This window comes from Electrona antarctica (genome assembly GCF_951216825.1).
Source record: "Electrona antarctica genome assembly, chromosome: 2".
NCBI classification, from domain to species: Eukaryota; Metazoa; Chordata; class Actinopteri; order Myctophiformes; family Myctophidae; genus Electrona; species Electrona antarctica.
Window position 1 is genome coordinate 21668326 of NC_136807.1, and position 27704 is coordinate 21696029.

Below are 27704 nucleotides of genomic sequence, written 5' to 3' on the forward strand. Positions count from 1 at the left end.
AACATACTAGTATAATAGACAAACCCTGCGTGTTTATCAAGCTGATAGTAAACCTAAAGAGTCTTACTGCCCTGGAAGAGTGGGTCGACGCTGCTTTCAGGACTCTGGACAGAGTCAACACAGACCTGCTCGTCATCTTTAAACTCTCTTAACAGAGGATGTAGGACCGCGTACGGGGACGCGCTGCGCGTTCAATGGATGTGTGGTGTGATCGTCGTGTGTGTGTGTGTGTGTGTGTGTGTGTGTGTGTGTGTGCGTGCGTGCGTGTGAGATGTGTATCCTACTGTCTAATGATGGCATAGTATTGCAATGACCTGAGCGATAATGAGAGAGGGCAATGGATACATAGATAAAGTAAAATTCCAGCAATCCTCAACAGCAGGAAACAGCTTGATTACTCTCTTGAGTAATCAAGAGAGTATAAATTATGTTACTTATTACATATTACTCCTTAAAAAAGTTATATTAATATATTACCTATTACTTCGAATCAAGAGTAACATATTACATTTCATATTATATTACATATTACTCCCCCCCCCTAGAAATGATGACCTATGACCTACAACAACACAATCTGTTTAGTCAGCTTATTTTAGAACTGAATCCGTTTGAATAATAATAATAATAAGAAGAAGAAGAGTCACCAATCAGCCATACAGCTATAAAGCAGCAATCTCTCTTGACCTTTCAAATTAAATGTTTTCAAACGATAGCTCCAACAAATCCTGAGTAATATGTAATAGGCTAAGTGCTATTTTTATGCTATATGCCATATGGTATGGTATAAATTATAACATTACTGTTTTAGCAGAGTAATACCTTACTTTACTTGTTAATGGGTAAAGTAATAATATTACAGTAATATATTAGCCTACTATAGTGACTAACTTGTTACTGCCCAACACCTTAGCCCCCCAGCTACTGTAGGCCTACCATACAGATTGGTTAAAATAAGGCTGCATTAACCTCGCATATTGAGTTGTGCTTGAAATGACAGTAGGCATACTGTTTAGTAATGAATATATGTTACTGTGTGTAGAGACAGAGAGATAGATAGATAGATAGATAGATAGATAGATAGATAGATAGATAGATAGATAGATAGATAGATAGATATCTTTACTTTTGGACATTTTTTCCAACGTGGAGAAAATGTAATATTGCTCGACTTGCTTCTTCCCACAGATTAAATCGTGTCACCATGGCGACGCGCTGACAGTGACAGTGCACTCAGCAGCAGGCCCGGTTGGCCTAATTTCTGTTTTTGCACTTTTCCCTCCAGGGATCACTGTGTACCTGTCGTGCTGATAACCACCACCGGGAGGCGACATTACATACAGAAATCAACATGACCGACGGTTCTACCTGTTACACCACCAGTGAAAATGTGTCATTCATTGCATAGAAATCCGTACCACACTAGTTCGGTTTATTGGCTTGCATTCAGTTTATCAATGCAAAAGGTTTGCTGAGATAGTAGAGAGTATGTCACATACATTACGAGAAGAATAGTCAAAAGGTTCGTGATCATAGTCTCCATGTCAGTCAGTCAGTGTACAAGATTTAAAGACTTTTATCAGTTTAGCTTCTGTACAATATAGCGATATTTATGCTGGAAAATCACTTATTTGTGCTGGACCAAAGCAACTCTCCGGCACCCCCCCAAACTGTGTATCACCTATTGCTGGTATTTAGAGTCTTTTCAGTTTCTCGGGAGAATCTCCCTGGGAGAGGACGGTGGGGTCTTGGAACTACATTTCCCAGCCGGGCCATCATCTCCTCCCTCCACTCCCTTTGCCTTCCTCCCACTCTGTTGGTCCGCGAGGAAGTCGCAAGATGGCCGATGTCGCCTGGAAGTACGCTCCCCTCCGCAACATGAAGTCGTGAGCGTGGAAGAAAGCGAGGGAGGCACCATCGGGCTTTTGTTTTTGTTTTATTATTTTAGTTACTTTTCTTTTTCTTTCCTCAAACATCCATTTCATTCCGCGTCGTGTCGGACCCCGGACTTGTCTTGGCGAATTGACGCGTCAATCACGCCGGGGACCCTGCCAGCAGCTAACACCAGCTAGCCACTGTTAGCCACACAGCTCGACACTTTAGCTTTATTTGACATTACAGCACATGCAAGCTGACAAACTGCCACGGTGTATTGTACTTACTGACATTTGAGTAGACTGTGCAATATTTACGTCGGATCGTTAAACCGTCACGTAAAATAGCGAGCTTACTAAGGTGCTGGATTTACTATCATGTCCGCTAGCTAGCCAGTCAGTTTATAGGTTGCTCTCTAATGCGCAGTATTGCATCTCATGTGCATCACTCAGTAGGATTATTATTTTTCAAGCATTGGCTAATAACAGCCATTAAGCTACCTGCGTCATAGTTACCGGTTGTCAGCTGCATTTTCATGATTTGATTTGGGAAACCAGTTCACTAACAGCCAAGTTATGGGGGTGGGTAATTTGGTCAACTTTTTCTAGCTGTAGCAGGCCAGACTGGCCTTGCTGGCACTTCACCAAAAATCTCCAGGGATGGACACTAGATTCTACACTCACGACCAAATCTGAAAGATCAACGTTAGGAATCCGGGGGGCCTAAACATTACATATTCAAATTTTAATAGTATTTGCAAGGCACCGCATGATCGATCCGTTTGCGTGTCTAGCCGGTCGCAAATAAGTTTTAACAAGGTTATATAGTCCTACAGTAAGTAATTATTTTAGAGACAAGTTAGCTTGCCAATAGTGCACAGCTAGCTCCTGTCTCTGACCACATCACTTTACAACCACGGCGTACAGAACGTATCCAGAGCCTGCTCCCGGCCAGACACACCGGCTCAATAACACCGTCATGGGAGTTCAGGGTTTCCAAGAGTATCTAGAGAAGCGGTGTCCTGGGGCCGCGGTCCCAGTGGACCTCCTGAAGCTAGCCCGCACCGCGGGTCGCCAGCCCCCTCACCACCATCACCCTCACCACCACCACCCACATCACCCCGGGCCCATGCCTCCCCCGCCTCCGCCCGCCCGGATCCTCATCGACGCGGACTCCGGCCTGCAGCGCCTCTACGGCGGTTACCAGACGGATTGGGTGTGCGGGGGCGAGTGGAACGCCATGCTGGGCTACCTGGCCGCCCTATCGCAGGCCTGCCTGTACCAGGGTGGCCTGGAGCTCGTCGTGGTGTTCAACGGCACCCTTGGGAAGGAGCGCTGGCCCGAGTGGGCGCGGCGAGCTCAGGGCCAGCGACAGACAGCGCAGCTCATAGTCAACCACGTCGGCAGCAAGGCCACCCCGCCTCCACGGGCATGGTTCCTGCCCCCGGCTTGCCTCAGCCACTGCGTCCGTCTAGCCATGTTCCGCTTCCGAGTGAGGGTGAGTAATCCTGTACGGGGTTACTTGCGATGTTATCAAATGATCATTATTCGACACGGCTTTCATGCTAATCGTTTAATGTTGCACGTCCACTCGCCAGAGTCTACATCAATGAGTGCTTTGTATGTGTCTTGACTCATAGGAGTTTGACTGTGTCCAAGTGCAACGCGTTTTAACCGTTGCTACGCCGCCCCAATCAGTAATTATACTAGTAAACGCAGTCACTAAACGCAGTCACTATCTCGAGTGAGTTTAGTCAGTTCAGCTGTGCACGGATGTGTTTTAGCTGATCGCACTGATCCAATGATTATCATAGAATCTTAGATGCATCTGTGTGGCTTTTCTCGGTGCTCAGTCTTCACTCCTTTTACATGTGACATGGATTTCTTTGGAGGAGAGATTGTGGCATGGCTCCATTGCATTTTCATGAGTAACAGCGGCTACTGGATAACCAAATACAGTAGCCATGAGTGGATGAGAAATGTTTGCATTGTACAGCATTGTCTGGCCTTAGTGGCCTATATATTACATAACATGAACTCGGTGAACCCTTTCATATTGTCACACAAGCACTGGGCTGTCATCATACTAATAATAGCTAGCTTGTGCATGGTAATGGTGCATTTGTTAACTTTTGTGTGTGCATTACAGTTAGTGCCTTCACTGCCTTGTGATAGACTTGACATTGTGCTATATTAATAGTTTGGTTCATTGACTACTAGAAATGTTTCTGTCAGATGGGTACAGTGTATCCATCCATCCATTGCATGCTGCAAACATCCGCCTACTACTGTAAGGGGATATCTGTTCATACTTCATAGTATACAAGACAACCAAAGTCCCACCCAGATCTTGTTACAAAGTGCTCCTGGGCTTCATACTACTGTACCTGCTGAGCTCCCATGTGCACTTGGACCATGTCTTTACTCGCGTTCATAGAAATGCCATAGTCACATTCCTGTCGAGTCACATACAGTATCTCGCCTCTGTCTCAGATACACCTTTCTTAAATGCCAAACTATTCCTTACACCACCCGTAAGTCTTTCAACCTTTGGAAAGGTTAGCCTTCTTAGTTGTGTAGGGTGCTGTTCCCTCCTTATGACCACCTCTAATGATATATTATTTTGCTAATGGTTTCTCAAAACCTTTATTGCCAAGGCAGTAAGGCACACAAAATTAATGTTTCAAAATGTTCTGCAGAGCTTTGCATGAGCGTAAAATCTCTAGACTATGAGAAGTTTATTAAGTCAAATTGTTATGTTATTAAATTAACAAAACGTAATATCTGTGTTTTGCATTGATTTGGCATTGATTATAGAAGCTGTGCTCAATCTGTGACAGTCATACTGCATGTACATACTGCACCTGCACGGGGCGGCAGTGGTTCAGGGGTAGCCCCTTTCGGGACCCTAGTTTACCTTTTCTGAAGTTTGGACGTCGGTTCCCCAGGGTCCCTAATCGGTTATTCCACTCTCGTTGGGATGCAGATGTACATACCCTCCGTTCACGCCGAGCAGCGCGCCGCTTGAGTGTTGGTGAGATGTTTCAAAGATGCATAAAGCGGCTATAGGAGACAATGGAAACGTGGGAGAAATCGCATTAACCGCCGATGCCGTTAAGTATTTGTAATCTTTTTTCAAGTTTTGGCTTCTCTGAAATTCTCTTCCTCACTTCCTTGACTTCCCAGTTCCCATTGTACCGCCTCCCGAGCGGCGACTGGCTAGCTGCACGTCCTAGTTACTACCTCTGATTGGCCGACCGCGTACATGCAGGATGTTTATAATGCTGTTGTGTCGTGGGAGGCGGGACATGGGAAGTGAGGAAGAGAGAATTTCGGAGAAGCCAAAACTTTAAAAAACTTTAAAAATTAACGGCATCGGCGGTTAATGCGATTTCTCCCACGTTTCCGTTGTCTCCTATAGCAGCTTTATGCATCTTTGAAACATCTCACCAACACTCAAGCAGCGCACTGCTCGGCGTGAACGGAGGGTATGTACATCTGCATCCCAACGAGAGTGGAATAACCGATTAGGGACCCTGGGGTACCGACGTCCAAACTTCAGAAAAGGTAAACTAGGGTCCCGAAAGGGGCTAGTTCAGGGGTAGAGTGGGGCCGGTAGAGCGGCTGGATGGGAACCGTGAGGTTAGCAGTTTGAGGGCTCCCCCAGAGTTAGTGTCAATTGTCAAAGTTTCCTCTGCCATCGGTGTATGAATGGGTGAATATGCATCTATGTAAAGCGCCTTGGATAAAGGCACTGTATAAATGCACCATTTACCATTCATGTAAACCTCTGAGTCTGATACCACTACTGTAGGTTTCTCAGATAGGCTTGTCTATCATCATCAAGAATGCCACCAACATTATGCCTTACCTGAACTCCATGGTAGTTTTTAAATAGTAGGGATGGGTCGGGTGCTTTACAATTTAATGATAAACACTCAAGATGATTTTATTATGGTGAATTTCCATTATTGGTATATTGGCATACGAGTCACGACTACTGCTACTTCAGAGGAAGGGTTTAGTTCAAATGTGCACATTCTGATAACTACGAACACAGCTGAAGTGAGACAAAGTGAACATTCTGACTTTTTTTGAAGGACTAAGATTTGGCACATCTCACTCTCTAGGACACAGGTTTAGCAGTTTGGTTTTATGACAGAAAAGTGCCACAAGTGGTTTTCTTTTCAGGTTCAAGTACAGTTTGACTATATGCCATAATTCCAATTTTACTTTATTTAAATATATCTAAATACTGAATGAAGCAACTTAAAAACTCTTGGCCTGGGGTCCATCAAAAGCTAGATTGCATGTTAAAATAACCCCATTTTGATAATTAGGAAAATATGTTAAATCACAATTATTTCGACCATGATCATTGTTGACATAACATTATATTGTCACATGCCTATTCTAGAGTTGGTTTCATAGATACCTTTGGATATGTTTTTAGGGAATTTGGAATTTCACTATTTACTGCCCCTCCACTGTATTTTTGAAACTAGACAGTGGGTTTGATAGTCGTGACTCGTTGCATGGCCTGGGCCACTTCCTTCTCAAGCCAGATTCATACTTAGATTTATAATTGTTGTGCGACACCACACGCAGAAATGCCAAATGAGGGCCCTGTGAGCATTACATTGTAAATCCAGAATACAAATGTAACTGGTCTTATTAGTTTCATAACATGATGTACAACCGGTTACAAATAGATACATTAACACCTGCAAACCTGCTAGTGCCCTGTTTGTATGAAGTGCTTTAGGGACAGATATTACTGTAGAGTAGACTAAGGTCTATAATTTCTTCTGTCCAAGTTTGTCATCGTCTACTGAAACAGCCACTCCACGTCAGCACAGCAGTGAATAATTTAAATTATACAACAAACCACAAATATATTTGACAAACAGGGTTTTAAACATAAAGGGCACTTTCAGACCTGGGAAGAAGAAGCACTGCCTTGGGAAGCACTATATCTGAAATCATCAAATCGTCATTTTTACATTACATTCTTTTAATTTAGAGAGCCTGTCAAGCTTCCCGCTGTCCTTTCAAAGAGTAAAAGTGGAGAGGCGAGAGCAGCAGTAAAGAACTTAACATTTCCTCCCTGTGTCGTCTTCAGGTTGTTCAGACTCTGGAGGACCACCACCAGGAGGTGCTGTCTCTCTACAGGGACTTTGGCTTTTCCGGCCTGATTGCTCAGGACTCAGAGTTTGCTCTCTGCAACGTACCCGCCTACTACTCATCTCATGCGCTCAAACTGAGCTGGAATGGCAAGAACCTGACCACACACCAGTATCTGCTGTCTGAGGCTGCCAGGCAGCTCGGGCTCAAGACACAGCACCTGCCCTGCTTTGCTGCTCTGCTGGGTAAGTAGCAACACACACCCTGGCAATCCTACTAACTTGGGGCACACACAAACTATTACACATTTCATAGTGGGTTCCTCTTGACTCCAGTACACACATGCTGAACAAGTGCACAATCTGGTAAACATATTTTCTATCTTCATTCATAGCAGTGCCTTTGTTTACATGGCAAATCTTTGAAAGACGGTCTCTCCCCCAGGGAACCATATTCTGCCTGATGAGGACCTGGCCGCCTTCCACTGGAGTCTGCTGGGACCAGAACATCCACTAGCCTCTCTCAAGGTATGCCTACTTTACCTCCTGGCCTAATACCAGAATCCCTCTGCCCTCTAGAACATGGGGGTGTTTAATGTTTACAGACTTGAGGGAAATAATGTAAAAAAATTATAGCTGAACATATTAAATATTATATTGACACTATTGAAAAATGTTTCCAAATATGTTTTTCCTTTTCCTGTTTGTATATCTCATGTCTATAGGGAGAGACATATACATATACTGTCCCCAGCGAGACATATACTGTATACTTTATCATTGCACGCTAGGAATAGCTCACAATGTAGACGTGGAGGATGTGGGATTTCACGTCACTAGTAAAGTGAGCTGTGCTGTCCATTCGGCTGACGTTTCAGTAACACATGCACAACTAACTCTGAACAGACATGACTAGGAACATTGTTTTATTTGACTTTTTTGACAACATAAGATATCTCAATTATCAGCGCTCAGGTGGCGGGTGCAACGGTAAAGTGCCTGCCCACTACCGCGGATGTGGTGGGTTTGAACTTCGAATCCACTGTACACAAACACAATAGGCCTGTGTTCGGGTTAGGGAAGTCTGTCAGGGAAGGTGATGATCATCACTGCACGTACTTTGGGCTTGGTCAGCAGTGCAGGGTGTGTTGGGTGGGAGGAGTAGGACGAAGTTTCTATGTCCTCCCAGTGGGGGCTCCGTGTGTGTGTGTGTGTGTGTGTGTGTGTGTGTGTGTGTGTGTGTGTGTGTGTGTGTGTGTGTGTGTGTGTGTGTGTGTGTGTGTGTGTGTGTGTGTGTGTGTGTGTGTGTGTGTGTGTGTGTGTGTGTGTGTGTGTGTGTGTGTGTGTGTGTGTGTGTGTGTGTGTGTGTGTGTGTGTGTGTGTGTGTGTGTGTGTGTGTGTGTGTGTGTGTGTGTAATTGCAAAAAGTCATTATGCTGAAACGTTTCCACAAATGGAACTACAAGCCGCCATAGGTAGTGGTTAAATGTTCAGTTTGTGTGTATTTTATTACTTACTTGTTCAGCTTAATATTGTTGATCACAGGTGGAAACCTGACCATTATTTTTCAGGAAATGGAATGGAACCTGTGCTCCAATGTAGGACAAAAATAGGACATTTATGTACAGTATGAGGCACCAATGTCAGACCCTCTGTATCTCCCATGTTCCAGGTGCGTGCCCACCAGCTGGTGCTCCCACCCTGCGAGGTGGTAATCAAGGCAGTGTCAGAATACGTCTCCTCCATCAAAGATCTGGGAAACCTTGATGCCATTGCCAGAGATGTGTTCAAACAGTCACAGGTAGACGTGTGCCCGCTAATGTATTACTCGCTCTCCCTGGTTTTATTTATTTAGCTGTTTATGTTGTAGTTATGTTATGAAGAAGTAGCTATAAGATTATTATTGTTAATCACATGGAAATTACCCATACATTCAAAACCAAACATGTATATCACACCTAAACGCAACAGCATTACATTTGTTGGCACGTTGCTGTGTTCCCATTGCAGTCTCGCATGGAGGACAAAGTGGAGCGTTTTAAGAAAGCTGTGGAATATTTCTCAGCTGCCTCCAAACCACGCCCACTCAGCATGGGCCCCTCCTTCATTTGTGAGTAGCAAAAACCTTTTTACTGTAGCGTCCGCTTGTAAGGAATCGACGCCTATTTTATATATATATATATATATATAAATCTGGGAACCATCCAATTCTCAAGCAGAAGGTAGTAGCATGTCTTACAAGAGGCTTCAAGCTCATTGGCCGAAACGTCTGTACAGTAGAAAACAGTCCTAAAAGCCATGATGGCTTCACTCTGCCTGACCAAAGTGGTATTAACTGACAATATCCTTCCAACCCGCATTCTCACTTAACTAGAGAGAAACGGGAAAGGATTATCATTATTGCCAGAATTAGGAAGGTGTGTATGTAGCAGTAGGGTTCTTTCTTATTCTGGTGAGCAGGAATTAGCTTATAAAGTTTAATGACAGACCAATCCACGTTTATAGGTGTAAAATGTGAAGAATTGGAATCTTCAGCCTAATATGGGCATTCGAGGAAAGACCATGGGGTCAGTCGGTACTAGGGACCATTCCCTGGGGAGCATGAAGGTACAGTACACAACAAATCTTATGGCAATCCGGACCATAAGCCAGCAGCCTGACTAAACGGTCTAAACAAGAAAAAAGGAAAAACAGTATTTTGTGCATGCTGTGTTTTCCTCTTGTTTTCAAAGCAAAGTAGTTTTTAAAAACCATATCAAAGATTAATAATCCCTCGCGTTCATATTTTGAACGAGAGGCATGTTGAAGTCAGAAATGAAGAGCTTAGTATATCCATCGGTTGAAGACCGGAGATTGCAATGTTTACTAGATACAACCAGCAAAATGTTTTGGAAACATTGCAACCATTAAAACTGGAAACTGGCACTTTAATCATGTAAATACCAGTGTTGGGCAAGTTACTTTCAAAAAAGTAACTTATGTGCACCCATCCACCATGGTGCATCCGGCTTTGTCGGGCGTCTATGCGAACAAAATTAGCTCGCGTTCGCTGGGCGTGTAGGATGATATTGGTCATTGCATGTCAGAAGGGAGTGTTGGGCAGGTCCTCCCGATGGTGGCTCCTCAATAGCAGTTGAGTCGGTAGAACACAACAGCAGTGACAACACAGAAATATGTGTGTGGAGGAATTAATTGGAATAACGACAAACTTGATGAGAAAAATGGTGTAAATATATTTGGCTACTCTGATATTTTTTTTAAAAGTAGTTGTAAATAAGTAACACCTTAGTTCCAACACTGGTAAATACAAACACTCACTTTGTTTGGGAGGAACCAAATCAGTTGATTTCTAGTAAGACAGTTCTGAATAACCTACTTTACATTGCCTTGTCTTTCAGTACCTGGGTTTGGACTGAATCCATTCGGGGGACCACCTGGTCACATGGGACCGATGCAGCCTGGAAAGAATCAGGTAGATTCCTTGGCCTTTCCGCCACCATGCTATTAATCCCAACCCACCTGTGTGTTTTTGTTTTTTTATTACTCTCTCTCATGATTAGTGCGGTCATGAGTACATGTACAGGATGGGATCTCCCTGTGTTTGTGATCTCCCTCTGAAAATCCTTCTGGGGCTTGTTTATTTAGGGGGGAAACGGCTTAGTAACTAATTTCCCACCTAAATCCTCCTACCTACCTTGACTAGACTGGTGCTATTTCAAAAGATCTGGTATAAAAATGGGTCACCCTTAAGGGTGATTTATACTTAGTTGCGTGCTGTGACAAATTTTGAGCTTGTAGATATGCTATTTTCGATGTGCAACACGGCATGCATTCAAATATAACTCTCAGGCTTTAGTTCTTATCCCTGAGACATCTTTTAACCCTTTCACACTTTTTTCTCCCACCCACATCCTCTTCTCCTTTTCTTAACTTACCTCTGCCATCTGTTTTTGTCTTCTTCCTTCCTTCCTTTCCCACTCTTCTTCCCCCTACATCCTTTGCCTCTCCTGTCTGTTTAGTTTCCGCCTCCCCAGGTTCCAGGGTTAAAGCCACCTTATCAAAATACTCCGTACGGACCTGGCTCCAACCCTCTGTTCCAGAACCCGCCGCCACCCATGCAGGACTGCAACGATTCGCTGACGGGGAAAATGGGCTTTGCTGACTGGTCGGCTCCATATGATTCCTCACAGGGGGGAAATAGATTACCAAATCACCACGCCAGTGCTCAGTCCGGTCCATCCCCTTCCTCCTCATCCTCCGACGGTGATGAACAGAATGACAGCAACGCAAAGTAAGGAAACGCATCAGGAAGATGTGGTTATAACACACTTTCTCAATCTGTAGGCCGCAAGGGTGTTGCAAGTGGGCCCCCAAATAATTGGCACAACACTTAAAGGTCTTGTGAAATTAAATATACGGTTTTCACACTTTTAGAGCATATCCACTGCTGTGGTCCAGTGAAATGACGTGATCGGCCAGACTAGCTGTGGTCCAGTGAAATGACGTGATCGGCCTAGCTATAACAGATTATTTAAAAAAAATACATTGTGTATTTTTATATCGAGTCCATAAAAGGCCAATTTTAATTACTTTCTGTGAACGAAATATGAATATAAATGAATCTTGATTTCGTTCACTTGTGTGAATGCACTGGACCATTTAAGAATTTAATGGGAATATAGCGTTAATAAAAAAAATACATGGTATTTTTTCTTTAAAGTGTTTTCAACTTTTCAATGTTCAAATTCAAACTTAGTTTTCTGTGTCAGTTCCATTGATCCAATCAGGAACTCTGTTGATTGATCATTTAAATAAATGTGCTCTGAAAATGCAGTTGGGTGGACTGAAAACACTTGCAAGATTTTCAAGTAGGCCCTGATCCAAAAAAGGTTTGTGAACTACTTTTGTAGGGTCATGATTGAATCATGATGATAGGTTCCACCATTTGCGATTCTTCATTGATAGAGGTGTTTGCAGGGTTTAAAATGTGGTGTTTATGCGAAAGGATCTTTTTCAGTTCCACCATTTGTGTTTCTTCTTTGATGTGGGGTTTTTCAGGGTTTAAATTGTTTTTTATCTATGTGTCTTGTGTAGCAAAACCTGTCTTGCTAGCATTGCAGAAGTGTGGGAATTAATTGCAGGGTTTAAAATTGTATTTATGATAGTGTCACTGTCTTGTGTAGCGAGACCTGTCGTGCTCCTGTAGTATTGCAGAAGTAGGGACATTTTATAGTCCAGCTGCCCGTGCCCCCACATTAAAAGCAGCAATTATATTTTTTCAAATTTGAAGGAACATGCTAAGAGTCAAATGATGTAAAAGCACTGTGATGGGAAGGACGTATTTTAATACAGAATATAGCAGGGGTTTTGACCGATTGTGAACCAGGGACCACTGTCCTGTCAGGTCAGGTGGGGATAAGATATGCATAGACATAGAAAGGTAGACTCTTCCTTTGGCTCTGGGACGTCTCTAAACTCTCTGTAGAGGGAAGGGAAGCTTCTGTGACGCACGCAGAAGATTGCCTAGCTTCCGTGTGTGTCACAGAAAGGGATGTTAGGTAGGACAATCAGAGGCAATGTAGTAGGAGTACTTTACATTGCATTAATGAATGCATGGTCAGGGACCACAAACAATACTTTCACAGACTGCCAGTTGAAACCTCCTGTAATTTAGGAATAGTGATTCTGACATTTGTTTATTCCCATTAGTCACTGCCTCGGCAATAATTGTTCTTCCTGGGTACAGTACAATAAAAAATTACAGTACAATTGAAAGTGGACAAATATACACATTCACACATGATAAAAAGACAAATACAACAATTATCCTTAGACTTTAATTCAAGCGCCAGCCTCTTGAGATGATGAGGGTGGTGTGACTGGTGTCTGTTTCTCTAGAATCTTGATAAAGATCCTCACAGATAATAGAACACCCGGTGTGCCTGCTAATATGCAGTCGAAATGTGCATCACATATCGTAACTATAAATAAATAAAATAATGGTCTAAAGTTTAGACCTACCACTCGTTTTATTTAGGAAATGATGTCGTTCAAAGCACTCTCTCTCTTGTCCTCAGTCATTTGACGGACAAATCCTCCAGGTGGGAGGATCCCACTGGTAGGGGGGGCTCGGCCTCTGGAGCCGGTTCCCACGGCAACGGGAGCGTGTCAAACATTCCGTCGCTGCTGTCTATGGCGACACGGAGTCACATGGACATAACCACACCCCCTCTGCCTCAGGTCTGTGTGAGAAAGAGAGAATGGTTTTGTGTGCGTGTGTATATGAAGCTGAGAGAAAAATTAGCGCCTTTTGTGGCAGCAACATTGTCCTGTTTTGTAACGCAAGCCTTGACTTTTTTTCCCCAGGTGAGCGCTGAGGTGCTTCGTGTGGCTGAACACAGACACAGAAGAGGACTGATGTATCCCCAGATTTACCACATACTGACCAAGGTACACAGCCAGGCAGTATTTTACATTCATGGAAACTCATGTTAATTCACTGCCAATCGCGTGTTTTGACGTGTTTTTTTCCAAAGCCCCCACTGCCAATCAGGTGTTTTTAGTTTTTACGCTATGGTGCTGTTCGCTAACCTATGAGTCACCATTTCACTCTCAGTGAAACAGTCTAGCAGGAAATCACATGATCGCAAAGAAACACAGAAAACACATTTTTAGAAATGCCTTTTTCTCAGCTTCCGGTCAGTCCTCCAAGTTTTTTGTCACCCGAAACCGTGTAAACGCATTCATTATCCGCCCACAACAGCATTCATTATATCATCCTATTTATATTAACTGCCAACCCAGGAAAGCACATGGTATTCTATACTGTATACAGTATGTACTTGTACATACAATGTCACTCACCACTGTTGTTCACCGACATTACGTAGTGATTGTATATATCCATAAAAGTCGGAAATGCCAAGCTTCGTTTCCCTTTTTTGGGGGTCTTTGACACATGACTGTGACAACAGTCTTACACCAAGTCCTACTTCATCCATGATCCTCCCGTCAAGCTTCAGAATCCACTCCCAGATTTTCTAGAAGCAGGGAGAGAGAAATTATATCTTGGCTACTCCATTGCTCTTCAGCTTGGTTCAGTGTTGCCTCCTGTTCATCTTTTACCATCTGTCACTCCGCTCTCTCTCCCCTGTCCCCCTCCTCTCTCCTCTTCGCTCCTACCAGGGGGAGATGAAGATGCCAGTGTGTATAGAGGATGAGTGTAACTCTGAGCTGCCCCCTGCCTCCCTGCTGTTCCGAGCTGCCAGACAGTATGCCTATGGTGTACTCTTCAGCCTGGCAGAGACACACCGCCGTATGGAGAGACTCGCCCTGCGTAAGAGGGGACCCCTGGAAGGTAAGGCGTTTTGGGTTGGGAGTAGGGATGTCAACCTATCCGGTTACCTGACCGTTAAGAAATATCTGAGTATGCTTATCAGCTTTACGGTTAATTTGCAATTTCGCGATACCCGAAACCCCGATGACCTTGGGATACATCACTGAGGATACGTCCCAGTTGCATCCATGCGATGTATTTTCGTTCTGAGGTATTCTATTTATAGTGACTCATAGGAATAGACTATGTGACAACCAGGTATAGTCTGGTGACCACCAGAGAGACGGGTGACAGCCGGAATGTAGACGGCACCCTGGGAGCATTATGGGTTAGCGCCCCAGCCAGCATCCTCCGTGAGGAGGAAGCCCAAAAAAATGAGGCCTTTAGGAGGGCCATTCGAGCCGCAAGTGGAGCCTGCAGAACCATTGCGGCTCAAAAATCCACCACTCAGGCACTCAGAAGTGTCTGGTGCTGGGAGTCTGGTAGCCTGGTATCCAGCCTGCTTCGCTACGTTCGGCGGATTTTTTTTTCTCTCTTCGCTTATCAGTCTGGAAAGCCTCCTATCTCCAAGGGAGGCGGGACATGCCAAAAGCTTCGAAACCTAACGTGGCTTCTGATTGGTCTGTGGTGCGGGGCGGGACAAAGCACCAGTGAGACGTCATAGCAAAGCGCAGCTACTGCAGACAGAGCGAATGGAGGGTGGCGCTGGCTGATGACGTAGGTTGCCTAACGCTACTCTCATTCGTTGGAACAACATCCAATCAGCAACGACGTTGACTACGTAACATATGTAGTTCTAGTGTAGTTCTGCAAAACCTCCCAATGGGAGGCTTTCCAGACTGATAAGCGAAGAGAGAAAAAAAAATCCGCCGAACGTAGCGAAGCAGGCTGGATACCAGGCTAGGAGTCTGGTGCAATGCACAGGTCCTAGCTGTACTCCTGGTGAGAGCAGGAGTGGAACTGGTGAGATGTAGGAGGGGCCCGGACAGGAGTCAACCCACAGAGCCTAGTCCCTCCACATGCCAGAATTGTACCTCTCAGTCCCGGCATAGTAGTTCCGGAGTGGTTCCAACGGATTGTGTGGCCCTGGTCTTTCCCTAGTGGGTCTGATCGAGGGTAGCTACTGGGACGTAAGTCGGGACTTGATCACCCCGGCTGGGTCACCCGAGTGAGGGGTAGCTTTGCGGTAGTCAAAACTAAAAGTGAGTGACAGCGAGACGAGATTAACAAATGTCAACCGTATCAATGCAGAGACCTACTTGGCATTATTAAATCCATTATTGGCCTGGAGGGAGAACGTTTACAGTCGCCGCTGCTTCCGCCTCCTCTTCCAATCCGTCCCCGCACACTGACACGGCTTACGGCTATCAAGTTAGCCATGTGCAACATTATTTGTTTTGCTAGAAAAAGAAACATGTATTATGTTATACGTATACATCATTGTTGGTTCCCTCTCCTGTAATGTCTGTGCTAACCCGGGGTTCTTAAAAAAAAAGAAAAAAAGAAAAAGGAAAGTTGGTCACAAAAAAAGGTTAGCCATGTGCTATCGATGTTTGAGGGTTTTCTCGTCAGCGAAAAGTCAACAAACTGAACACGTTGACATGCATGCTGATCTTCCTTAATAATAAAAAAAGGCTTAGCCCAAGCGGCCAGTGGCTTTATAGGTATAGGTTGCTCAGATCTGGACTGGACTTATTTATGTTTTGGACTAGGTCCAGGCAGACTGTAGACTGTAGACATCTGCATGCGTGCAGATGCGATGCGTTGTTTATTGATGATAGCCTACAACAATTTATTTATATTGTTAAATGTTGCTTTTTTGTTTGTCTTTTAAAAGGAGCATACATAAATGTATACCAGTCATCTACCAATGTTATTTATGTAGCCTATACATGCATATTGCATTTGGGGTAGCCTAAAAAAAAAAATATATATATATATATATATATATATATATATATATATATATATAAATATATACACATCAACAACCGTTAATTAATCGGATAATGCCATCGGCTACCCGGCTGGGAAATGAACCGTTACAGACATCACTAGTTGGGAGCAAGGAGGGCAAACACAATATCAAACACAATAATTTTCAGGGTTTTCCTACTGGAAATTGTGACCAAATCCAAATTAAGATATCTGCTTGATTATGCCTAAATCAGCTGCATGAGATGTTGTTTCATATCCATGGCTAGATGCTTTTGCCTAGTTTGCCTACCTAGTTTGCCTACTATCCAAGGAGTAAACCAGCTCCAGTTACTGTACTATATACAGTAGCTACAGCCTACATTGCTACTTTATGCCTCTTGCACTGGAGCTGAATTAGCTTTCTTTTCATCAGACAAGGGAGGTACTGCCCTGAGTGTTCTCTCACCTCTGCCTCAAACCAATCCACTTTATTTATAAAGCACATTTTTATACAACAAGGTTGAAACAAAGTGCTGTACACAAAGAAATACTAAAATATCAAAGAAAAACAACAAAAACAATAATACATAAACAGGGCAACATAAGGACACAATGCAGCCCCATACGTGATTGCAACATTCAAAACGCTTATTGCTGTCAGTCAGTTCTACATACATTTACTTGGTACAATTTACAATTTAGGCATTTAGCAGACGCTCTTAATCCAGAGCGATTTACATTTAGCAAGAACAAAAGCATGGGAATACATCACATATATGGTAGAAAGACTCATTGGCTCTGAGCTGTGAACGTTGTGCCATACAGTTCAATATGTGCAAATGGTATTGTTGCTCCCCTTGTCCCTTGATAACAACCCTCTTTTCTCAACTCCTCTACATCACAGTACCTCCAGTGATTGTCAAAGAGTGGAGCAGTGGCAAAGCTAAGTCAGCACTGACGCCAGAGCTGGTTCCGGCCCTGTGCTTCCGGGAGTGGACCTGCCCCAACCTGCGGCGCCTATGGTTGGGACGTGCCAGCGAGGACCGTTCCAGGAGGACCAGGGCCTTCCTGGCTTGCCTGCGCTCAGACTGCCCTGCCCTGCTCAACCCAGCACAGGTGCCTCAACACCTGCTGCTCATGTGCTGTGTGCTCAGGTAGGTACTCATTTCACCCTCTGCTGATTCTTGCTTTTTTGTTTTCCAGTTGATTGACTTTATTTGGTGATAAGAAAAAAGAGAGAGCACAATCTTAGCATTTCCAGCACATCATATCACCGAGGATAAATTCTCAAGAAGGCCCTAAGGCTTATTTCCACTGTGGTCCTTTTTAAAACACTAAAGGGCCAAGATGTAACAAATAAAACCCCCCCCAAAAAAATGAAACCCAGAAAAACATACAGTAAACAACATACTAAACGATTACAATTAGCAGTACAAATTAGTAGCAACAGCACTACAGTTTACTGACAAACAGCCTACGTACTTTTATGTATTGTTTTTCACCAAATAGATTATCATTTATAAAAATAGAACCTGAATTGTCTTTTTTTTAAGAGCCCCTTTAAAAAATACTTTTCAAGTGTGTGGTCAACATTCCAATGATTTGCTGCCCTGAACCTAAAATAATTTCCCCATGTTTGTAAAACTAATGGGAAATAAAATCACTTCAATCAATGTTGATGGCTCTCACCCACAAGTGTAAAATAACTTTCCCGATATTTTGGCATTATGATTGTAATAGACGCCTTAACAGACGACGTCACACTGATAAGCAACAGCATGCACACTCATAACGGCAACACAAGAACCCTGCCTCTCATAAGATGCAATGGAAAAGTTCTAAATGCACTCATGTAAAAAAATGCACCATCAAACTTTCAGATGCTTTTTTTCTCCCAGTGTGGAGGAAGAATGATTAGGATTTTTATTGTGATCTCTCGCCCTTGAAATATAGGGGTGCCCGGTGCACGCGCAGATCCGACACACCAAAGGTCCGAAGCGTGGGGACATGCGATGCGAAAATGCGATGGTCCGACATGCGCTGCTCCCGTGCTTGCGGTTATGGTTAGGTTAGGGATTGAGGTTTCGGATCAATAGTATGTCTGAACTAAAGCCTGTACCCGAAATATATAATCCTTGGTTGCTGTTGCGTTTGAACAATAATAGCAATTCAAATCAGTTGTCCTCAAAACCACACCTCCAGTCACTGTCATAAGAACGGGAGGTGCGCTCATGATCACGGCAGCAGAGCCTGTTTGTCCATGGCTGCACGCGCAGCTGCAGCCCATCAAGTATAACTTATGCTTCGTCCCGCGATGGTGTCGTGCACGCAGACCTCTATGCTCACAACAGTCGCATCCGCGATGCGATGTGAGCTTTCCTTGTATATCAGCTGTGAACTGAAACCAGCGCTCCCCAAAACAACAGCTTTAGAGATCTGGAATTGATTACATGAAACAGTCACCCCTGCCCCAGTCCCAATGTTTGTAAACAAATAATTGGTCTATAGTAAGCATGTTCATTTTTTGCTGTGGTGTCACATGACATGTTCCCTACCAGGTATATGATGCTGTGGTGTCACATGACATGTTCCCTACCAGGTATATGATGCTGTGGTGTCACATGACATGTTCCCTACCAGGTATATGATGCTGTGGTGTCACATGACATGTTCCCTACCAGGTATATGATGCTGTGGTGTCACCTGACATGTTCCCTACCAGGTATATGATGCTGTGGTGTCACATGACATGTTCCCTACCAGGTATATGATGCTGTGGTGTCACATGACATGTTCCCTACCAGGTATATGATGCAGTGGCCTGGTGGTAGGATCCTCCAGAGACATGAACTGGATGCCTTCCTGGCCCAGGCCGTTTCCAACCAGCTGTATGAACCCGACCAATTGCAGGAACTCAAGGTATTAAAGACACAGAAGAACCAGACCCCTTTACCCAGTAAAGTGTACGAATAGAACCAAATGGACCCTGTGCCAAACAGTACTACTGTAACTATGCACCACATGCTGTCTATAATACAGGAATACCCTCTTCCAACTGCGTGTTGTATAATGACTGTAATATAGATATAACCATTTAATGTGTGAGTTACTGCAACTCATTGCTGTATAACAAAGTGTGTATGTGTGTCCAGGTGGAAAAGGTGGATGCCCGCGGGGTACAGTTGGCTTCTCTGTTCATGGCTGGTGTCGACACTGCGCTGTTTGTCAACGACGTGTGTGGCCAGCCGTTGCCTTGGGAACACTGCTGCCCCTGGGGCTTCTTTGATGGCAAACTGTTCCAGAGCAAACTGGCTCGGGCTGCACGTGACAGGGCTGCCCTGTTGGACATGTGTGAGGGGCAGGTATGAACCAGGGAGTGTTTTCTGTGTTTGGGTGTGGTGCATGCACTTGTAATTCTGTAACCACACAGCAGGTCCTCCCTGTTGGAAATGTGTGAGGGACAGTATATATTTGTGGCTTCCCTGTCCAGTGTAGCAAAATTGCACTATACAGGCTGGCTGCTAATGTGGTGACCGTCTAAGCCCCATTTTGTCAAATGGAGATCTAACTAAGACAGTGGTATAGACCATTTTCAGCTATGATTCAAATGTCTTTTGAATCATGACTTTTCATGACTTTTTCAGGCTTTCTTGGCCAGAGGTGGTTTCATGACATCATGAACATAGTGGCATATGTAAGAAATGTATAGACATGCATTGAGTGCTTATATACAAATCCTAGTCTACTCATGATATAGTATTTTTTATTTATATAGCACTTCTCACAGAGAAAACTCATGCAGAGAATACAACCAAAGACAAGCAAAATACAGTGTGTGTACAGGGGTGACCAATGTGTCTCTCTCTCTCTCTCTCTGCTGCAGGAGGAGTTGGTGTCCAGGGTGGAAAAGATGCGGCAGGCAATCCTCGAAGGCATCAACCTGTCCCGCCCTCCTCCTCCACCTCCTCCTCTCCCTCCTCCTGCCTTCCTGCCCCCCACCATGGTGTCCCCATTCTACCCCATGCATCACCTCTACCCACCCCGCCCCATGGGCAACATGCCCCCTCACCATCACCATCCTCATCATCCTGCCCAACACAGGCCCAGAGCCTTCCCAGGTAAACACACTAGCATCATTTCATTGTTCCCTATTTCTGCTCTGACACTCAGATCTGAACACTGAGTTATACTTTGCACGTTGTGTGTTGTTTACCAGAAATAGCCGATCTACAACTGCGCGACATGGTGTGAGGTTGCTATTTTTGGTGCAGGACACCCGTACCCAACCAAGTAAAAATGAAGCATAACGTTTAGTCTTTCATCATCATTGATTCCAACTTTTTTATTTGTCTCCTTTTAAGGCATTCAGTCCATCCCCCCCCAGGGAGGGAAGCTGGAGATAGCCGGCATGGTTGTGGGCCAGTGGGCTGGGAACAAACCAATCCGTGGACGAGGGGGTTTCAACATGCAGGTGGTCTCAGTGGGAGCAGGGAAAGGGTAAATAAGGATGATGTTTGACTATTATCGATTATGTTTTAAGAGGAAGTTTCTTCTTCCTCTAAACACAATCGGATGATTAAAGGTAGAATAACAGAGCTTACGTTTGGGAAGGCGAGTTATTTTCATTTGAGTTTCATGCAATACCTCTTGGCCATCAGTAGTGGTCCTACCCGACAACAGGCCATCAGTAGTGGTCCTACCCGACAACAGGCCATCAGTAGTGGTCCTACCCGACAACAGGCCATCAGTAGTGGTCCTACCCGACAACAGGCCATCAGTAGTGGTCCTACCCGACAACAGGCCATCAGTAGTGGTCCTACCCGACAACAGGCCATCAGTAGTGGTCCTACCCGACAACAGGATCAACATTTCTCAATAGAAGACCTCCAACCACCGCAGTTGTTAGATCAAACAGTTGCATGTACTGTATTAACATATTGAGTATGGGTTTGGGAAACCCTAAAACATCTCTCTAGTCAGTGAAATTCATATGACAGATTATTTCTACATTAACACACTCACTGTTCTATGATGTGTGGTGTTCTCAGTGTTTTGTAGTAAGTTATTCTAATATTGTATCAAACCACGAGCAAGTCATCATTTGCTTCTGTCTTCATTGCCATACAGGAGGGGTAAGGAGATTCCAGCAAAAATGAGGGGAGTGAAGAAGCCTACCGTCAACCGAACACAGGTATGCCACTGAGCAATGCCTCATAGCTATCTTTTAAACGTGGATTATTTTGCCTCATTGTCTTCTCTTCCCTTCACTTCCTTGATCCATTTCATCACCTCCCCTGTTACCTCCAGTCATCGTCATCCCCCCCATCCAGCAGTCCCCCAAAGCCCTCAGAGGAGGTGACCTCTACCACAGAGGTTGCAACTCAACAGCTGAACGGCAGCTCAGCAGCCTCCGCCATCGGCCAGCCTCTGGAACTGGCCCCCCTGGCCCAGCCAATCCCGTGTGCCTTAGCCAGCAGAGACAACCAATCAGAGGGGGTGGAAGTGGAGGCCCCCTGTTGCCTTGACGACTGCCCGTCAGACGGAGCCCTACAGAAGGAGGAGTGATGCACTGCTCTGAGAGTGATCTGTGTTCGACTGCCTTTCCCTGTTTTGTAGCTCTATTGCCCATTATCTGCCCGCCCATCAAACCGACCAGGAAGTGAAGAGGGGAGGGATTTGCTTAAAAGGCCCTCCCCATCTCCTCTTCTTTGGTGTGATAGGCCAGTGCAGTTAGCCGTTACTCCCTTTTTAGTTTCTCATGTGGTTTTACATTCTTTTATTGAAGAGAAGTTTTCTCCATGAGTCTAAGCTCCGCCCCCTCTCAAAATCACAATTGCCTCCCTCACTCAGAGTAACTTAAAGCCCCCCCTGCCCCCACAATAGTCTTCAACTTCCCCCCTCAGCAGAGGTCCGCACGGTTTGAGTTTTCTATTTTCTTTGTTTCTTTGTTAGTATCCCCACAGTTTGAATCTCTGCTCGCACAGACGTTCTAAGCTTGCGGTTACGGTGACAGATTGGATGTGGTTTCCATGGTTGGAGCATCTAGGCTCAGTCGCCATGGATTGGTTGCTAGGTGCTATTGTAGTTTGTTGCCATTTCCATCTCATGTAAGTCATGTGTCTTATACATGACTTCAGATGGATCAGAGTTTGACTCTGGAGGTGTGGCAAAGGAAGATTTGGACATTGGGAAAAGCCTGTTTTCAAAGGAACAAACTACTTGTGCTGTTTTTGTTTTGTTCTTTTTGTAATTTACCTGTGCAGCGTCCTATCCCCCCCCCCCACCCCACACACACACACAAAAAAAAATAGAAAAATAGAATAATCTGCAGTTTTCCCCACAAGTGTTTGCAACACCACTAAAGTGCTAGCATGCCCCCTAGCAGCAACAACCCCTTGCCCTATTGATTGGCTATCTGTCACTGGAGCACTTCTGCACCACCATGGTTTTAGCGTGCTAATTTACCTTGACCTACGTAGCATAGCCTAGTGCTTAGCTGTACTAAAGAGACCCCCATGGATTTATGCACCTTAAGCCCTAAAGTATGCAAGGTCTTGCCCCCCACCCCTAAAAGAAAGTGCATTACTATTATCTTCCCACTCCCTTGCCCCTATTTCCAAAAGCTTTGATTGTATCCCAACAAAGAGCACTTATTGTTGTATTTTATTATTATGTAATGGATTTGAACAAACCCCTAATGCAGACATATTGACAGTCTGTGAGGGGGTGTCCCCTGCGCCTGAGTAAATCATTATGACTTATAGAACTACATTTTATGGTAGAGAATATGTATTTGAGAGACGTCAGAATGTGAACAGAGTGGTTTCAGATGAAGAAGCACTTTGTTTTAAAAGCATAAAACCACACTGGACAGTTCTCTACCAGGTAAAAGAAAAAAGATGCTTGAGTTGCACCTTCTGAAATTGAGGCCAAAAAGAAAATCATTCTGCCCACTCAAAAGATGGAAATGAATGGTATGGGTAACTGCTAGTATGCAGCTTTTCCCCTAAGATTGGCCTCATGAAATCAAACAAGAATCTACTAACACTTTGCAATAGATTTTTAAATGACTCCCTATTCTGTGTAAAGGATTGTTGGGAATCATTTGAGGTTTCGATCAAGTTAATTCCCAAAGCATATTTTAATCAGGTCAGCCCTGTGAGCTGGCCAATGATAAGAAAGGGGCTTGGTAGGTCGATACCTTCAAGAACCCCCTGTTCCCACCTTTGGTGGTGATCGACTGACCGTTGTCACGGTTGTAGCCCAGCACCTAGGAGCTTCTGCCCATGAGAGCTCTGGTGTGTCACTTTAGACCAACAGGAAGCACTTCTCCTGCCCTCACACCCCCTCAGCCATAGGTTGAGGTTTGTGAGCTGGAACACGGGTCACATGATGGGGAAGAGAGAGGCCATGCAGTGGCCTCAAGTGTTCTGCTCTCAATTCTGAGACTTTATAAGATTATTTTGTTTAGATCGCTTATTTTGTTGTCAATGAGATGTGCCCCCCCCAAAAAAAATAAGATTTAGGTTTCATCTGGCTAAAGAAAAGTAAAGATAATTGCTTATTATCAATTGTTTGTAGCACAATTATAAATTTCAAAGCGGTAGATGACCAGATACTGCCTGAGAGCTGCTGGCCATATACATTCTCTTTTTCTAGAAACTTTTATTATCAGAGAGAGGTCGAAATGAACTCATAAAAAAGGCAAGTCAACAAGAAGCACCTTATTTTCTTAACTATGTTGATGACATATACTCTATATCGTGCCACAAAATCAACATGGAAAAAAGCTCTTATAAAATGATGTTTTTGAAGGAAAGGAAAAAACACACAAAACCCTGACTATATATAAGTGTTAATGTAGTCGTGTCAGACATCCCCTCCGTTTAACGAAATCAACCGTTTACAGAGTGAAACGCCGCCAGTTGACCGGCAAAAACTTAGGGCTCCCGCGCCTCATCGGGACCGGGAGCCTCGCCACTGTCTCTTATACCAACACCAAATGGAATCGAAAGGTTCAGAATTTTTTAGCCGTTATTGGTAGGAGTTAATCATAAGATGCAGAGCGCCGTAGGTGTTTTTAGGGTAAGAGTAGGTAATGGCGTCATATTCTACACAGGACCGTAACATGCGAACACCAAGACTAGGCTAGAGAATATAGTAACCACTGGCCGAAAACGCTAAGTCTAGATTTTACTAGGAGTCATATACTTAACTGCTTTCAACTTTGACATTAGTATATCGCAACAGTACATTGTTAGAAAAAATGGCTTTTCTGCGGCGAGCCAGAGTGCAGTCTGGTTTACGATGCCCTCTTTTGATTCGCTCGCCAGATAACAGAATTATAAAAACATGCATACACAATGCACACATCCACTCGCACCTACATGTGACATGTACACAAACTACAGATAGTCAGACATGTATTCAGTTGCATTTGTTACCAGCAGCATTCTCTGCTTTTGTGCTGAAGTGATTTGTGCAGTTTCAGTTCCCAGTGGAGTGGTTGTCAGTTCATCAGAGATCATATGGTAACACATTCTACTGACCCACATTTAATGATTGCATGGACATCACACACAAATAAATAACATATATGTGTGTGTGCGCGCGCGCGCGCGCACACACACACACACACACACACACACACACACACACACACACACACACACACACACACACACACACACACACACACACACACACACACACACACACACACCCCCACCCCAATACATAGATGTTATACCCTGAGTTACTCACTAGATAGCACGGAAAAGAAGTCAACACAATACATGATGTAGTGACCCTATTTTGTCCTCGTCTGTTTTAGTTATTTTAGATATTTGATCAGTGATTTTTATGCTTGTTATCCTAACTTCCTGCTCTATGACACTCTTTTTCTTCCCGCTCACCTTCCATCTTTACTACCCCACTGTTCCTTCGGCTTTCTCTCTGCCTTCCTTTATTCATTACTCCCTGTCCCTTATAGAATACATGAGGACACAGAGAAACACACAAATTTGAACACACATAGACTGGACAGTCTAGTCCATGATCACAGAATCAGTTTGCACATTAAAAGGCTATTGCACTTAAATACTCTGATATACACAAAGATAAACCCTCCCCTTGATACCGCCTGTCTTTCAAGTTTCAGTTTCATTCTCGTCATCCTCTTTGCCTGTCCTTTAGCCCTAAGACCATTTCTATCGGCCGTTTTTCTCTGTCTTTGGGCTGCCCCGCCCCTTAATCAACCCAACTAACAGTAAAGGTTATATTAACGTTGATAATCAGTTTCTGTATGTATCTAGCCAGAGTCTGGAGAAAAAATTGAAAAAAAAATCAAAACTGTTTTATTCAATTGTGCAAATGTGTTTTCTTACTATTTTTAAATGTTATTACATCTTCTAATCTAATCCTTCTACCATTGCTTCAGTTAGTACTGAAATACGCTTAGCCAACCTAGAGATTTGAACTGTAATGATTGCGATTTTCCTTACCTGTATTTTATATGGCATCTTTAGACCATTTTCACCATTATGTACGCAAGTAAGTGTTGCCCGTTTAAAGAAAAAAAATCGTCTGCACTACGTTTCGATTTCTCATATATCCCTTATAACTTGGTCCATTCATTAGCGATGCAAGCTGAACTCTGCGCCCTTGCACAAAGCAGCTAAACGTCTCATCTGAAACACCTGAGAACCAAAGTACACATAGCATCCCTTATATCCCTATAATGCCCTTCTATTGCTCCTCCCAACACTTGATGGTCTGCCCCAAGTAACAAGTTTTTCTGATGAGTATGATTATATATATTATGACATTACAGCACGTGTGATATATCTGACAAGTATGTGAGGTTACCGTATATGTATATTTACACTGTGGTGGTCGTAGAGACGAAGACAGACAGGGAAGAGGAGGAAGTGTGTTTGTGGACTGAGTGAGCGAGCGAATGGTCTGGTCACATGGTTGGGTGTCGGAAGTCAGTGAGGGATTAGTCGTGGATCGACCTTTCCTATCGATTGCTCAGGCTGTCCTGACAGATCCTCTTTGAATGATTTTTCAGGTTGTGTGAAACACTGCACTTGAACACACAGGAAGGAATGACACTCACAAACATGCTTCCTATCATGGGATGTTTTGGTCCCTTGTTTTGCATTCCAATACAAGTGTGATTGTTGTCCTTTCCCCCCATATTTACTTTTAACTCTGAGATGGACAGTGCAGCAATGTTCTGTTCATCTTATCACTTTGTGGGAGTATTGCCTGGTGAAGTTGAAAATTTTCCCCAATGGACGGATTTGAGTCTGGTTTACCTCCTTTCGGTACTTACATTTTAAGGTTCACTCCAAGCAAGAAATTATGAGCCCATGAGTAGTGTACTGAAAGCCATCTGAGGCAAGGAACCTGATTCACCACTGAGATTTTGCCAGTCAATTCTAATGCTATACTGCACGAGTCCCTTTTTGTTTTGAGCTGCATCTCACCCATAGGAATCTATCCTCTACTGCTAAGTGTATGTCTAAACGGAGTGGATGGTAAAGCTGATCTTAAGTGAAGTGTCTTGGGGCAAATTCACACTTTGATGATACTGATGAAAGTATAGTGTTGTGTCCAGTGGTTCAAAACACACTGCCTCCCTGTCCAGCCTAAAAGAGCGTTTTCAGAAGAGCTCTACGATGTTACAGAACCAAATGTTCCAGAATAGAAATGTATTATGTTGTACTTAAGAAGTATACTTAAGAGAAAAAAAGATATTGTTTGTCATACAGACTATGGAATGGAATTGTCAGATCTGTGTTGTAACTGTTCTGTTCTCTATCTGCAACGTTCTTAAAAAGATGTGTCCCGTTTTGAACAGGGCTCCCTTATACTGTCTGTCTCTCTCTACACTGCCACGCCACCCCCCTCTCAACAGCCCCCAAAAGTTACAGTCTAAACCCCAACCCCACCCCCTGCCTGGCTGTACCCACCACAGGGCTCTAAAGTTGATCATTGTTGAGCTGTTCAATATAATATTGGTCCATCAAACCTTCAAACAGGTGTACTGCATGTACTTCAATATCAAGGGCCCCCAAAACTACCTGTGCAGTGTGAAGGGTTATAAAAAAGATCCATATTATATAATTATTATTATCATCATCATTATTGCTGTTATGATTATGGTTGGTATAATTTGTCATCATTGTTAGCATTATGGAAGCACCAGACTGTTTGTGGAAAGACAAGAAAAGGAAGCTTTTTTTTTTACTCGTCTGGCTGTTGGTGGTCTGATCTCACAGAGGGAGGGGAGGAATGGCTCAGAAAGAGACAAAGATGGCAGTCATGTTTGTACCGGTTGGGAAATGACTTACAGTGCTGAAATAAAATTTATTCTTTTAGTAAAAAAAAATAATGAAAAGTTGTCTTTCTTCAAATTTTGAATGTGAAATGTAAGGCAAGGCCGTTA

The 27704-nt window shown here is 43.8% G+C and overlaps 1 protein-coding gene across 1 annotated transcript; it reads left to right on the forward strand.

Moving 5' to 3' along the window:
* Positions 1-1557: 1557 nt before the first annotated feature.
* Positions 1558-27656, forward strand: fam120c (family with sequence similarity 120 member C). Its single transcript, XM_079490204.1, has 17 exons — positions 1558-3372; positions 6997-7243; positions 7443-7525; positions 8669-8797; positions 9007-9106; positions 10395-10468; positions 11016-11287; positions 13074-13236; positions 13363-13446; positions 14182-14353; positions 17154-17403; positions 19054-19168; positions 19402-19611; positions 20133-20367; positions 20611-20746; positions 21377-21440; positions 21557-27656. The coding sequence occupies exons 1-17, from the start codon at positions 2854-2856 to the stop codon at positions 21812-21814; spliced, it is 3111 nt and encodes a 1036-aa protein (XP_079346330.1). The 5' UTR covers positions 1558-2853; the 3' UTR covers positions 21815-27656.
* The last annotated feature ends 48 nt before the right edge of the window (positions 27657-27704 follow it).

Excerpts from the sequence above, each read along its gene's own strand:
- fam120c (XM_079490204.1), top strand. The coding sequence starts at position 2,854 with ATGGGAGTTCAGGGTTTCCAAGAGTATCTAGAGAAGCGGTGTCCTGGG. Across the intron at positions 13,447-14,181 it reads TTTACCACATACTGACCAAG|GGGGAGATGAAGATGCCAGT; the intron begins GTACACAGCCAG and ends CGCTCCTACCAG. Across the intron at positions 19,612-20,132 it reads TGGACATGTGTGAGGGGCAG|GAGGAGTTGGTGTCCAGGGT; the intron begins GTATGAACCAGG and ends TCTCTGCTGCAG.